Source organism: Gavialis gangeticus, unplaced genomic scaffold, assembly GCF_001723915.1.
Source record: "Gavialis gangeticus isolate Ggan-Ray unplaced genomic scaffold, GavGan_comp1, whole genome shotgun sequence".
Lineage (NCBI taxonomy): Eukaryota > Metazoa > Chordata > Crocodylia > Gavialidae > Gavialis > Gavialis gangeticus.
In genome coordinates this window covers 78,652,560-78,667,318 of record NW_017728993.1, presented here as the reverse complement: position 1 = coordinate 78,667,318, position 14,759 = coordinate 78,652,560, and the positions used below count along the sequence as shown (strand labels likewise).

The window sequence follows — 14,759 nt, the reverse complement described above, 5'->3', positions numbered from 1 at the left end:
GAACACCCACACGGCATATTTAAGGCAAATAGGGAGTTTTTTTCATGGACTGAAGGTCCCCAGCTGTAAGTGAGTCTTGCTTTTTTGATAAACCAGATATACCAAAAACTTAAAATATTTTTAGTCACCCAACATTAAATGTGAGATCAGATCTCGGTTGTGGCCTGTCACAAGATGACTAGCAAGTGCATAGATGTGGATATACCTGGTTTTGGTATTGTTAGTACCCCTAAAAATCCTGGGCCATGCCTCATGATACATGCAAGACAGAAAGCACAGGCCTGAAGAGTAAGCCCTAACCTCCTCTCCTAATACATTCCAATACCACAAAGCAGAGATAATACAGGAATACCCATGCCTCACCTCTAATAAGCACATTATTTTGGACGGCTGTTTCTGTTCAGTATGACACTCATTTAGTTCTCCATATAGGTAAAAAAGGGCTTAATGAGGGACAGAATTTGTCTCATCTCTTTTCATTTTCTTGTTTAAAATAGGATTTCAGATAGGCAGAGATGAAAGGCCTTTATGTACCGGTTCCAGAAGAACCAATTCAACATTGTTAGGTAACTCTATACATTCTTTTGCAGCCAAGAACAGAAGAAAAGGCTGAAGTAATCTGAAAAAAAATGCACTGGTCAATCAACCCAGAACACCTTACTTTAACTACAGTTACTCTGCTGACTGTGGAGACATACCCAAATTACCTTTAACTCAGCTAGTTCAATTACCAACTGCAGTTTAGTTATAGCAGCTCAAGACGGGATGCAATATTGACCAAAGCAGCAGTATAAATACTTAGGTAATTAGTCTGTGCTGTGTTCCATGCTGCAGATAGACTGCTATTGGGAACCTGAGCTGGCTACTGAAATCTACCTTTGACACATCTACATGCACTACAGCCATATCACTAAATGCAGTGTAGATATACTCCAAGTTGCATAAGGAAATACAAGAGAAGGAGAAGGAAACCAGTACAGGTAAATGTAAGTATGAATGACTTGGAGTAGATCTTTTTTAATGGTCTTGTAGGAAAATATCATCTGAAAACTGATCTAGTTGTACAAGGTTTCATACAGAATAAACATTGCTAAAAGTAGGAGAATGACAGCCAAAGCATGGAATATTCAATCTTGCAAGATGCAGAGTATTCGCATCCTTCAATGAAGAACTGAAGCACGTACCTAAATGTACACATGTAGCCCCACTGAAATCTTAAAGCATTAATATTCCAGAACTGTACTTTTGTCATGGCATTTTGGACAGCCTGGCAAGTGAGGGAGGAAACCACACCCAAATCTAAGGTTACAATAATCAAGATGAGAGACAATTAATGGAAATGATCTTCACAGCCAGGAGAGGGAGCAGAGAGGAGAGTCTATAATTACTTAAGAGAAAACACAATACAAAATCTGTAAGAGAATGAGTAGTGGTTCTGAATGGAAGAGAACACAGACAAGACTGTGGTCCTGGAGACAGAAAAGGTATCAGATAAAAGACAAGGTGGGAAAGAGAAATTCAGCCTTGGAATCAATGAATCTGAGACAGTGGCTTAATATCCCAGAGATGTCAGGGATGCAGTTTAAGATGTAATATTAAGTTAAAGGCTGAGGAGGAAAGAGGTAGGTCTTTGGGTATCCAAATTAAAGCAGCATATCAAAACCATCAAATCAACCGTGAAAACTGATGGGAGTGACTGAGGCAGTGAAACAGTCTGTCCAAAATTGATGAACAAAGGGAAAAAGCTAGAGACACACCTAAGAAATGCTGGAAATAGGGATAAGGAGAAAACAAAGAGTAGGTGCAGAATCAGTGGAAGGATGGTATTTTGTCAAAGATAAGGGAAATAAAAATAAGCTTGTATGTGGAGGAAAAGAAAGAAGGAAGAGAACAGTTAATAGATAAAGGAAAGAAGTCAGTTAAGGGGGGAACAATTACACCAAAAGAGAGAGACTGGATATTAGCATTAGTGGCTGCAGAGTTAGAAGCCAAAACAGAGGAAGTTAAAAAAATAACGAGAGGAAATGATAGAAGAAAGATTTTGCCCAGTAATGTCAAGTTTGTTTTTGAAGATGGTGGCTAGATTATGAACATATGGTGGAAAGGAAGAAGGTTTAAGGAAAGAACTGACTATAGAAAAGAGCAGGAAGGCACTGGTGAAAGTCAATTAGTATCATTAATATAAGTTAACAATGCTGTTCAGAAAAGAATGAGGCAAAGCTGAGCAATGAAAGAATGAACTTGCAATGGGCTAAGTTGCATGATCCCAGGATGTTCTCCAGAGATGCTTAGAAGTGCAGAAGTACATATAATATACAAGAAGCGAAATCTGGAGGAGCAGATGGGAAGAGTGAATGGCTTGAGAGGGAACCAAAGTAGCCCTGTATGGAGGACAGTATAGAAAGGAAAGAGAGACCCCCTAAGTCTAAAGGGAGTGAGACCAGGGAGGGAAGGAGGCAGCTGAGAGCAGTAGAGAAGTCAGAAAGGTTAACAGACTGGAGATCACAAAAGGAGTGTGAGTGACAGGGTAGGGGAGAGAGAAAGACAGAGATGCTGAAAGAAAGTAGGTAGTGATCAGAGAGAGAGATTTCAGAAATGAGAGATCATAAAGAGAACAGTGTTTAGTAAAGACAAGGTCATAGGAGTGACTGAGGCAGTGAAACAGTCTGTCCAAAATGAGAAATCAAAGAAGGTGGTTAGAAAAAGGAAGTGGCAGATAGCGGAGTCATACTGGTTGTCAATATAAAAACTGAAGCTTCCCTTGATAGAGACAGGAAGGATATAAGTGTTTAGTAAAGTCACAGATAAAGCAGGGATAGAGGCAACAGCAGTGGTCCTTTGGTGGGGGCATGGGATGAAATAATTTTAATAAGTGGTCATCAAAATTTTGGAGAACTTGGAATAAGCAAACAGTAGGAAACACAAACCCAGTTCCATCTCTATGCTTGGAGAAGAATGAAACACGAAGCAGTCATCAAGAGCTGCAAGGAATACTAGATGAAGAGGCAATGGCTCACTGTGATACTTCTGAAGATTGTACTGGACTTCAAGAAAAAGCAGGAGATAAGTGTGCTGGACTATCAGCAGGAATATTTCCCTCTCTGGTGAATATAAAAGAGAGGACTAGAAGGACAGGGTTTAGGAAAGAACTCTGAAGACCCCCCTACAAAACTTTATATGGTTTTAAAAAAATGTGGACAGCCTAAATGTCTTTGTTTTTCCTCAGTTCTTTCATTTTCACTAGATTTCACCTTCACTAGTTGAAGCTGGTAACTGGGCGTGGCCAGTCACAAAGGCCATTGTCTCCAAGGTCTGTTGTGGTTTACAGACCAGCCACAGGGTTTTGGAGTTTGGGAATATGCAACTTTCCCCAGTGATTACTAATCCTAAACTTGTTCAAGCCCCTTTAGCCCCTTTATCAGTATTAGATATGGGGGTTAAAGGGGCTTGAACAAGCTTAGGACATAGGTTATTTTAAAAGATGAGACAAGTAACGAAAAAGTTACCCTAACCCTGATTATTATATCACCATTCCAATAGGAAAGCTATTAGTGGTACCAGCTAAAACAGAGACTGGGTCGACTGCTGCAATAAAACCTCTTGTAATTTTTAAGACCCATTCTGGGAATACTGAGAACCATTAATACAAGGAATACTACTGTCTTCCCAATTTTGAGCCACTATCAAAACTTCTATACCTTGATGTACAAACTGATTTTATTTCATCAGTGAAACACCAGCCTTCTCCATTACTCTGAACATTATGTTTGGTCTTTTTGTACACCTGCCATATTATTATAATTTGTACCCCAATATTAATGCTAGACTGGTTGCCTGATCTTTAAATATAGCAAAGCAAAATAAAAAGCAGCAACATGTGCACAAAAATGAGAAATAATTGGCAGGTTGTACAAAGAAATCATTTGCATATGCTGTGCAAGAGTTCCTATTTATTTATGTTGGGTACACAGAGTCCATTGAAATTAATGGACTCCAATGAAAGCATAAGGTCTATTCACAAAGAATAACTTTCAGGTTTGGGTGACTTTTTCTGGTGCATATACTTTCATGATTTTCAGAGATGACCTCAGTTTATTATGAATAATTAAGTTATTTTAAAGCTTACTATACAAAGGCAGTGTTTTTTAGTATTTGTGAACATACCTTCTGTGCTTGTTGATATACTTTCTCTTGTGCCATTCAGTAGAAGTCACCTATAAAGAATCACTGGCAAAAAAGATTATCCACAAAATAGGAACTACCTAGTGTAATAAACATATCTGTAATAAGAAAGATTTGAGAAAGTATTGTGCAAGATATACAGTTTTTGCAACATACTTATTTTTATATGCTTTAGTTATATTACAATATTCCATAGCAAGGCACATTCAAGACCAGTGGCAGAGGCTTTTCAGTCAGGGTGCTTCAAGCACAATAAAAACAGTGTATCACATATGAAATCAATAATATTACAGTACTAATGAAATATATGCCAGGGAATAATTGCACATTTTGGTTGTAAATGTAATGCATTCCTTTTAAAAAATGTGCATTTAATGTAACAGGTTAAAATGGATATTCTGGTAAATGTCACCACTGTCAACAGTACACAAAACTCCATTCCAGTGTCTGTAATAGAAGATATTTTAAAATGGTAAATAATGTGGTTGAATTTGTCTTTACTAAATTTACCAGTCTAGTATCCTGCTAAGTATTTTATTAAGTGATATGTTCTGTAGTTTTTACTCACATGAGTAACACCATTGACTCTCAGAGGTAACACTTACATTACGAACTACATAGCATACATAAAAGTTCCAGAACCCAACCTTTAAACAGAAGTAAACTTTAATTACCTGCTGTAAACTTTAGCATGTGAAACTAGGTTGCCCATCATTTCTATCTTCTTTCTGTCTCCAAACACCTAAGATACTTAATACAATCAACCATACACAATTCATTTTACTGCTTTTGAAACTAAAGTAATTACATATTTTGCACAGAATAAGATTAATTTATCCATACCAACATGAAAAAATATGTTCCATGTTTTAGGGGGCCATTTGCAAACTCAGAATTATTGCCATCACTCTCTTATAATTACCTTTTCAGAAGTAATTTTTCCCTAAAAGGTTGGTTTTATCCCAGAAAAATAAATGTACCTGACCTAATTTGAGGTTAAAATGGACAGCGCATCTGATACAAATAACCTCACTCTATATTGTTCCAAACCTTTGTAACCATTCTCTCTAAAAATAAATGATTAAAAGAATGGCTAGAATATTTTTACACATGAACAATTAGTGCTGCCATTCAAGCAAATATTACCTTGTTGCTTACTCTAGTACAAACGATTTCACTCATTTTTCATTTCACCCTACTGTTATGGTATCAGAGTGTTTCAGAAAGTAATGGCAATTTCAAAATAAAACTCTTTTGTGTGCAATGATTGTTCACTTCTCTACCTAGTTGTAAACAATGGGTGTGTTCAACAATGCCACCACCAGTGCTTCCTGCTGCTATGTAGTTTCCTTGCTCACTGCACACAAAATTATTTTATTTCAAAATGCTGAAACTTTCTGAAACACACTTAATACATAACATTAATCTTTTAAAACCAATCATATGCTATTCAATAGAAATGCAAAGTAAAGGATGCCATGGAGATGGACAAAGCATGAACCCAATGCTGCCCACATTTAAAAACAAGCAGTTTAACATGTATGAGTTGCCCATAGAAGCCCTAAAAGATTAGTACACATGCCACTTGTAAGGAACTGAGAAGTCATACTCCAATAAAACATCTTTGACACTAAATGATGTGCTAGATCTTCAGCTGATCCAAGTTACGTAGCTAAACTCTAAAGCAAGACTTTGGCCCCTATGTTGAAAAATATTTCTGAATTTTTACAAATGGAGTTCATTTTCATGGTATCTCTCTTTAATAAGCCAAATAATTTTATTTCAAAGAATACATAAACGGTAAGAATCCATCTGTGGGCTTTTGAACACTTTTCAGTACATGTGAAAGGTTTTGTTTAGCTTTCTTTTTAAAGACACAGAACTATGGAGGCACTGTGTTCATTATGCCACATACTGACCATGAAAACTTTATTACAGGAAATATGGAGAAACAAAGATGCAAATGTTGAATGCATAGTGAATTGAATGTATACAGACCAATATTTACACATGAGTACTACAAGTTTACTTTTCCCTAATATTGTTATATAATAAAAATTTAACTGACTTCAAAACTCAAAAACATAACTGATATCAATAGAATTTTCTGTGTCAATCTTACAACAATGATTCATTTTGATAGCTTGGTATGTTTGCCAAAAATATGATCTCAAATTCAGAGGAATCAGATCTCAACTTCCCTGAACATTTTTTATATAAAAGTACTGTGTTTATTTCCTTTAACTTGCCAATAAAATAAGTCATTCATGTACAGACAGTGAGTGATACTAGAGTTTAACCAACATACTGTGCACATGCTTTTAAATTGAAAATACTGGTAAGATATTTTCAAATATAATCTGCAAAAAAATAGATTGTACAGATGAAGCAGCACCAGGTAAATACAGTATATAAAAATCATGTATTTAATGAAGCATACATTTGTATTACAAGATACAATTATAGTTTTGCCAACAGGTTTCTGAATTAAAAATGTATTTTAAAGGAAATTTAAAATATATTACTGTCAGGTGATCCAAAGGATTTATAAAAAAACAAAATCTACAACAGAAACAAACATAAATACCTGGGGAGTTGTAACTTAAAGCCCTTATCTTTCAATCTGATCTGCTAAGACAGACACATGCTTGCACAGGGAAAAAAAAACAATAGAAGTTTGCATAAGTCTTAGGCTCTGACTATGCAGGCCTAATCAGGTTTGCAGACTACTGCATAGGTGCATCTACTCACAGAGATCAGATTTCAGGATGCTGGACTTCAAATCAGCCACACCAATGTTCAAAGCAAACACTCCGGGTTGATTTATGCTACTGTAACTTAAGGGGGAAAGGACAAAATACAAAGATTTCTCAGTGTCTGACTGACAACTTCCCTCAAACTTTTTCCTTAAATTAAAAGTTGCATTTAAACCACACAGATAATGAGGATTTTTGTCTACACTGACCTTGAAAAACAGAACTGCAAATTGCTACCCACATTATAAAATACAATAAAAACTTCAAAGTGTTTCTGTGGAAATAAAAATATTAAAATAAATTTACTGAATTATGCTTATTTTTCACCTCTGTAAGTTATTGAAAAGGTGAGAAAGTGTCAGATATTTTGCTTTGATGTTACATGCCTAATATCAGTATTGTGCAAAACTGCAACTTAAGGATTATTTAGACTTTTGAATCCCAATAAAATACAATTTTAAAGAGAAAAATACACTAAAATCATTTCACCTTTAAAAATGTTAGGAACTACTATTTTGTATGTTAAGCTTTGTTTTAAATTCATTCCATTTCTTACATTGAAATCTACGTTTCAAAATTGCAAATTGATTTAAAAAAAACAACATAAAGTTTGGGTCTAAATTGATTTACAAATCGTAGCATGTCAGTCAGCTCTGAATAATCACATTTATGTAACAGGCAAAAAATATGCTTAAAATCCTTGAACATTTTGCACTCATTTCTTCATAATCTGTTCTCTGTTTAGCTACTCGCAGTGTGTGCATGCATACGTTTTGCTACATCATAGACGTAGGTTATGTCTGGTCGCTTCTCAGGATCTGGGTTGATGCACATATTAACTAATTGTCGCAGCTGGAAAAGGAAAATAATGGGTAAGAAGTCAACAAGTATTAGCAGTTGAAAAAAGTGCTCTCTCACCTTCTTAAATAAATAAGACTGAAACTGTGAAAGTGTAGAAGAACTGCATTCAGTTTTATAGTATATGGGACCTCTCTCTTTACTTTTACAATGTTTTAGAACCATGTTCTAGAGCAACCCTTTGGGCAAGTGTGCCACAATTTAGTGCTGCACCCTTCCCAAGTGCCACTCCAATCCTCTTCCCCTGCTTGCTCTGCTTTCTGCTTCAAGTCTTGTGTTCCCTCCCTGCTCTGTTGCTCTGCTTTCTGCTGCATGCCCAATTTGCTGTGTTGTTTCCTACTCCCTGTCCTGTCTGCCACTGTGCTGCCTGTCTTCTCCTTAACCTGATGCATGCCGCTCACAGAGGCTGCTGTGACACCTGTGCCGCAGGTTGGCAACCCTTGTTTTAGAGTACTGTCAAGAAAAAGTAGATAATATTTTGGTCTCAACTCTGCATGCTTGTGAATAAGTTTAGGTGCATATATCTAAATTGAATCATGGTAATGATTCCACATGTGTAAAAAGTGTGATGTGATAGCAACCCTTCAGTGGGGGTTTTGGATTCAGCATAATATTCTTTTAAGTGCACAACTTCTTGACAGAAACATACTCAAGAATGGTTCTATCTACTACTAAAGGAGTGGCCAACATGCAGCACATATGCCATAAATGGCACAGATGTGGCATACAGTAGATTGGGGAGGGAGCAGGGAATACAAATAGGAAAGAAAGCAGAGCAGCAGATTTGGCAAGGGGTATAGGGTAGGAAGCAAAAGGAGTGCAGCACATCAGGTAGGTGAAGAAGATCAATGTGGCACTGAGAAAGCGTGCAACTAATTTGTGTCAGGCCTGCCATAAAGATTGCCCTCCCCCCTACCACACTAGTGCATGTTTTTATCATTAGACTACACATCATGTTCGTATAATTCTGTCAATTCACTGTTCTTTCAGAGTTCACAAATTTAGAAGGCATTCAGGAGAAAAGTTACCAGACTTTTTAACTACTTCCTGTTACCTTTTGGGGAATAAGAAAAACTTAGCAATTTTGTCTTCTGCTCAACAGCAAATATAGCAAAACGTTGGTACCATGGTTCTTCAAAGGTACAACAGGCTGCATATTCAAATCTGCCTTCAAGTAGCAGTGGCCCAAAAACTGCATAAATCACAGTAATACAAGCTATATTTCTGTATGGTTAAGACTACAAATTCAAATACTTGCATATCAGAAAACTTAAAAGTTGCCTGAACAATACTGCTTGTATTCTTCTGTAAAACATTTTTTCCCAGTTATGTGCTTTGCACATTCAGAGTCAGCCTTTATATTGCATGTAATTTTTTGCAATGAATCTACACAATCTACAGAAGGCTAATTTCATTTCTTCAACAGGGGGTTTCAATATTTTATTAAATGCTGATGTTTTTGAGTAATACAGTTACTTCACTGTTGAAAAGGTAGCAATTTCATTTAAGGATAAAAGGATTTTCAATTTAAATAAATTGTAATAGATTTAATATTAGAATCCTTTAAATATGTTACACTAATCATAGGAATTTAAGATAAATTATATTGCTTTTAACAGCCAAAATATAAAATCCTGTTTCATTGACAAAAGTGAATAATAATGAGCTAAATCAGTGGTTTTCAACATTTTTTCATTTGTGGACCCCTAAAAAATTTCAAATGGAGGTGTGGACCCCTCTGAATTGCAAGTGTACGTATTCACATACTTTTGATTGATCATAGTTATCTTTCATGGACCCCTTAGACGTAGTCTGCTGATCTCCACGGGTCTGCGGACCACAAGTTGAGAACCACTGGGCTAGATCATTTGGAAGGGAGAGTGATGATGTTAAAAATATTTCTAATAAATAAAAAACTCTTGTTTTTCAATACAAATTATGTGATGAAATAGATTTTCAATCCTACATAAAATAAGTAGGAGGCTGAAAGAGAGGACAGATATATCAATAAACTCAAAAGCAGCTGCACAGCAACTGGGATGTCTTATATATGACACTGAAAATAGTAGGAAAGTCCAGAGTCCCAATTCTGAAGAATCTTGAGAACTGACCCCTTTTGAAAAGGACAGAAATATAAAATTGAATCTCTCCCAAATATGGCTGTGGTCCCATAGAGACTCATATACATGTACTTACTCTGTGCCTGTGAGAAGTCAACTGGACTGCTCAGTGCATAAAAGTCATGATAAAATCCTTGCAGAACTAAAACGTATAGCCATAGGTAGAGGAATGAAAAATATTGCACAACACACCCGAAGTGAGTCTTCAAAAAGATTTAAAATATGAAAACAATATGGTGCTTTGCTCAGACAGGTCATTCTGTGCCATTTCTTATGATGCCTGCTACAAATGGAAGTGGCATTCACAGAAACTGACAAATGGATGATAAAAGCTGCTACTACAGACCCACAATCCTTGAAAGACTTGGTGATCTTCCCCTCAAGTTGAACATCTATTCCCCTGCAAGTCTATATTTCAGCCCCCAAATTTTGGTCTAGTGGTTGTATTTACCAAACTGTACTATGGAAATAACACTAAGAAGTGAATTCTCTGATTCTTTGAAGCTTTGTATCAGGGTGTTGACAGAAGTTAACAACTGAAAACATTTCAAACGACAAATGTAAATGTCCTTTAAAACATTCCAAAAGCAGATGAAGCACTCCAAAATAGTACCTCTTTAAATGATGTACCACTGTGAAGCATTTCTTGTTATATGACAGGGACATCATAGGACTTCCAAAATCCCATAGTGCTCTGCTCTCCCTCCCCCACCTCCACGGGCAGGTGTCACTCAGTCACAGGCTGAGTGACAGCAGACAAGCCAGCAGAACTTGACAGTATGACTCCCAACCCCAATCTGCTTTCTCTTCTCTCCTTCCTCTCAGAACAGAGATATAGAAGGGACTGGAGTTGAAAAACCCAGTCATGTTGTTGGGTCCCTTGGTGCTGAAGATCCTACGACCTACAACTGCATCAGCACTCAGGGACCCATTGATAATGTTTGATTTTTTTACCACAGTCCCCTCTAGCTCTCTGCTCTGATGAGAGGGAGGAAAGGAGAAAAAGTTGAATGGAGCTTAAAGAGTCATAAATCAGGGTGATGGACAGCCAGTGAACCTCCACTACTCTCCTGTACTCTCCCAGAGACATTCTCCACTCCCCCTAGTGCCCCTGGCTGGAAAGTGTTTTGAAATGTTCCAACAAGGGGCACCACATGGGCTGGCTGAAATATTCCCTTTTGAAGTATTTCCCAGGCCATTTCAGTTAAAAAATGTTTCAGTTGTTACTTCTGTCCACACCCTCAGTCTTCTGAGAGGCATGGAATCAGGAGTTATGTTGGACTCTTTTATACAGGATTCTGCTTCTTTATATACATTAAGGAGTATCTATTTCTCTAAGAGGCTTCTTTATCAAATGCCTCTGATGCATGCAACATTACAGATGAGCAGAATTTGAGAATACCTTTGGAACAGACAATGGGATACCAGTGTTAGTAGGCTATGGTGAAAGAAAACTGATGTTCCCTATCTAGCATAGTCTGGCTAAAAAACTATGCACTGAAAGACTAGAGTTGTGACTGAGCTGGAAGGGCCTGCCATTCCATCCCCAAATTATGCCATTCTTTGGCTCTCTCCTTAACCTCCTTCATGTTTTTAGTACAATGACTGTCTTCAGTCTGGAGCTTAGCCTGATACAAGAGCAGCAGGCCACATTTTCTTTAGCTGTAACAGGTTTGTCAGTCACCAAATAAATGTGTCCCCGAAGTCATAAAAAACTCCAAACCACTAAACCATGAATGGCAAGAACTCTTCACTGTTAGTCAGGTGAAAAACTAGAAATATTGTTAAAGATTCCAGTTTTAAAGTAAGAAAAACTGTAGTTGTTCAAAGCAAAAAGACTCTTGCTGCTTGCTTTCTTCATCTAGAAAGGGAAGTCAGCAGAGAATATACTACCAATCTAAATCTGCTGGCCATTTTTTGGCTTAAATATTTCTAGTGATTATACAAAATCTCTTTAAAACCTCTGTACTTTTGAGAAATTACAAAGCACCCAAATCATGATACATAAAAGGGATGTAATAAATGCAATGGCCAAGATCTTAGAATAGTTATCTTGGAGAGGGACAGAAATTACACGAACTGGTGTAAGTGGTAGACTCAAATGGTAAGAGACAAACAATCTGAATATTACCTATTTTTCTTATTTTAGTATAGTAGCCAGAGACCACTTTAATACTAACCACTCAAATACCACAATAATGGGCACATTTCTCTCTTTCATGTGACCATTTTCATGTAAAAGCATAAATGAAGAACATCAGAATTGCTATATTGGGTCAGTCCAAAATCTAGCCTAATATCCTGTATCTAAGGGTAGGGACAGAAATTACACACAAACTGGCATAAGTGATTGGGAACCAGTTGAAACCTGTAACACAACAGTTCAGTGTACATAAACCTCTTTCAAAATGTCTGAAACTGGTTTAAGATAAACCTGGATGGATATAGTATTAGACTTGAACTTCAGTCCCAGATCACCTCACAGTCCCCCAGCATCCCAGGATTCCTTGTACCTCTCCTGCAAGCCCCCCCTTGCAGGGTGGGTGGACTAGCCTTGGCCTACACTGTCTGCTCCAGCAGATCAGGGACGCATTTTCTATCACCCCCCAGCTTCTGTCTCAGGCCACTCCAGGCATGTAGCTGCATTTCTGGAATCAAAAGTGAACGTTTGCTCACTTGCTTATAGGTTTGTAACAGGGGGCTTCCTCAGGGCCAGTCTACCAATGGCCCACCCACCTGTTTCTGGGCAAACCACCTGCCTTCTCGTCTGCCATGCCTTGATGATATACAATTATGATATTAATTAGGCGGGAGGCTGCTTATTTTTTTGCCCTAAAGCCAGGGGGTGCTATCTGCAGCTCCATTCCTCCCCTACACTGCAGTTCAAGCCTCACAGATGGTATCCACTGTTCTTAACATCACCGGCCCCACACTGGGTCCCAGAATCCTCCATTCTAGACCCCCAACTAGATCCCTCCAATCAGGCAGCCTAATCTACCCTCATTCTGGGCTGCCTAGCTCCCTTAACTATTTCCCCTCTTGGGTGTGGCCCCCCTGGGACCTTTAGCCACAGGCCCTGGCCTCACTTCTAAGGCCAGTCGAAAACCCCAGACCCTCAGCTCAGTCGTCCCTCGTGGTGGGCCCTGGCCCTTTTGACCCTTCCGGTCCTGGCCCCAGCATTGACCAGTCGAGGGATTTCAAGTCAGGTCTCGGAGCCTCTAGCCCCCTCTCTAACTTGGGTCCACCTTCTTGACCCTTCTATGGGGTAACCCACCCGGTTAGGGGAGTTGGAGTTATTAAGGCACCCCAACCTGCCTTTCACCGGGGTGGTAACTGGCCTGGCATTTCCTGGAGGCTCGTGTGCCACTGGGAGTCCCACCAGGCCACCCACTCCCGGCAGGGTGTAGTTTTAGGTCATGCCCAGGACTAGGGGCCTCCCAACCATCCCCTACAGCTCCTGTCCTTACCTCCAGGTATCGTACACAGCCAGGTGATGTTTCTGCTTAGCCTGCCAGCAGCAAACTGCTGTGTTTATATAGGCAGCCAGAGACCTAAAATGGCTGCTGCCATCAAGTACCTGCTGGCTGCTTGGCTCAGACCTTAAAGTGGCAGGCACCAACAGCGCCCTGTTACAAGGTTGAATCTATGCAGTTTAGACTAATTTGTGAAGAGTGAATCAATAATGATCGATTGAGCTTCGGGCTTTTTGGCTGTCTGTACTCAGCCCTTGAGACTATTAACTGTGATGATCTACCTAGATATTCCTTAATGGAACATAATTTTTACCAAGCACCTGCTCCATGAAAATCTGGGGTTCTAAAACAAATGCTGGGGCAATATGTTATAACTTTACTAGAAATTTACTGGTCAGCACTTTATAGTTCTAGGAGTTTGAGACAGACAGAAGTGGACATCATGCTATAAGTTTTGGGGTAAATTTCCATCACATTTTTTCATGTCAAATACAATATACTATGATAGAAAGTTAGACCTGCAACAAGTTAATTCAGTTATCAGATAACATAACTTTACATGCCAGTTGTACCTCAGAACTAATTAAAATTAGCATTCAGGAAGTTTTTCTAAACAGATCTGCATTATGTAAATAAAGTCTGAAAGGATGCATGAATCAATGTATAGCGAGTTTTTTCTTTCATCAAATTAATTCTCAGAGAATATCAGCATTCAGGTAGGTTTCAGTGGGTACGTCTGCACATGATGCTGACTGAGCAGTAGCCGAACATTACCACGCAGTAGCGCATCACAGCACTAACAGTGCTAATATTTACTGTGTGTTAGTATTAGGCTACTGCGCACTAGCGTGACTTAAAAGACATTTTCCATCACTACTGCATGGTAACTCCTGTTACTGTGCATTTATTTAGTACTTGCTTACACAAGTATTAAATAAATGTGTGGTAATCACTATGCAGTAGCATCTTATGTAAACATACCAAGTGATACCTGAACTTTACTGCTGAGTTGGGTGTACTTCCAACATGGACAAAGTTTGAGATCTACATTTTCTAGTTTCCAAGAAATGTTTACAATACTATAGTGCTCTGACACATAATGTGTCTCTCCATTAGCACTTCCAAAACTGCACAATATTTTCATTCAACTTAAAAAAATATATTTTGGGGAACAGTTACTTATTAACACCTATTTTTCAAATTATTTTATAACAGATATGAATCTTTATGTTAGGACAGATCAAAGCACCACAACTGTATTCTCTATTAATACTTGATAGCTAACGTTTTTCTAATTAATTATTTCCATGTTATAACGGATATTGGAGTTCTAGCTCTCTTACTGCATCACAAAAGTAGTCCGAAATATA

At 38.1% G+C, this 14,759-nt stretch overlaps 1 protein-coding gene and 1 long non-coding RNA gene across 6 annotated transcripts in view; one reads left to right on the top strand and one right to left on the bottom strand.

The window, feature by feature from the left end:
* Positions 1-6,080: 6,080 nt before the first annotated feature.
* Positions 6,081-14,759, bottom strand: part of NEK7 (NIMA related kinase 7) — a 150,956-nt gene continuing 142,277 nt past the window's right edge. For 3 of the 5 annotated variants that reach the window (XM_019502045.1, XM_019502044.1, XM_019502048.1), the window contains one exon: positions 6,081-7,790. In XM_019502045.1, the coding sequence (XP_019357590.1) occupies positions 7,680-7,790 (111 nt within the window). In that variant the 3' untranslated portion in view covers positions 6,081-7,679. Of the gene's footprint in view, positions 7,791-9,992; positions 10,059-10,367; positions 10,450-14,759 lie in introns of all 5 variants that reach the window. The other 2 variants (XM_019502046.1, XM_019502049.1) reach the window with 2 other exon arrangements.
* LOC109287093 overlaps positions 12,371-14,759 on the top strand; it is a 21,529-nt gene continuing 19,140 nt past the window's right edge. Inside the window, exon 1 of the long non-coding RNA XR_002094763.1 lies at positions 12,371-12,382. This is a non-coding gene — a long non-coding RNA (uncharacterized LOC109287093). The remainder of the gene's footprint in view (positions 12,383-14,759) is intronic.